The 270-nt window shown below is 72.6% G+C and overlaps 1 protein-coding gene across 1 annotated transcript in view; it reads left to right on the top strand.

The window, feature by feature from the left end:
* Positions 1 to 6: 6 nt before the first annotated feature.
* Positions 7 to 270, top strand: part of PRELID1 (PRELI domain containing 1) — a 3,469-nt gene continuing 3,205 nt past the window's right edge. Inside the window, exon 1 of the mRNA XM_006158867.2 lies at positions 7 to 157. Within this exon, the coding sequence (XP_006158929.1) occupies positions 66 to 157 (92 nt within the window). The 5' untranslated portion in view covers positions 7 to 65. The remainder of the gene's footprint in view (positions 158 to 270) is intronic.

The following is a 270-nucleotide window of genomic DNA, read 5'->3' as shown; positions in this document are numbered from 1 at the left end:
GCCGCCTCCGCGTCCCCGGGTCCACCCGGATGCAGCGCGGGTGCTGAGCCCGCCCCGCCGGGACGATGGTGAAGTATTTCCTGGGCCAGAGCGTGCTCCGGAGCTCCTGGGACCAAGTGTTCGCCGCCTTCTGGCAGCGGTACCCGAATCCCTACAGGTACGCGCCCGGGCGCGGCGCCTCCTCGCGGTTTGCGGCCCCCACGTGACGGGGCCAGGAAGGACTCGACGGCGGGTCTGCCGTCGGGGCTCGCGGAGCCTCACCGAGACGTT

Source organism: Tupaia chinensis, unplaced genomic scaffold, assembly GCF_000334495.1.
Source record: "Tupaia chinensis unplaced genomic scaffold, TupChi_1.0 Scaffold000612_1, whole genome shotgun sequence".
NCBI classification, from domain to species: domain Eukaryota; kingdom Metazoa; phylum Chordata; class Mammalia; order Scandentia; family Tupaiidae; genus Tupaia; species Tupaia belangeri.
This window is presented reverse-complemented; position numbering and strand designations above follow the sequence as displayed.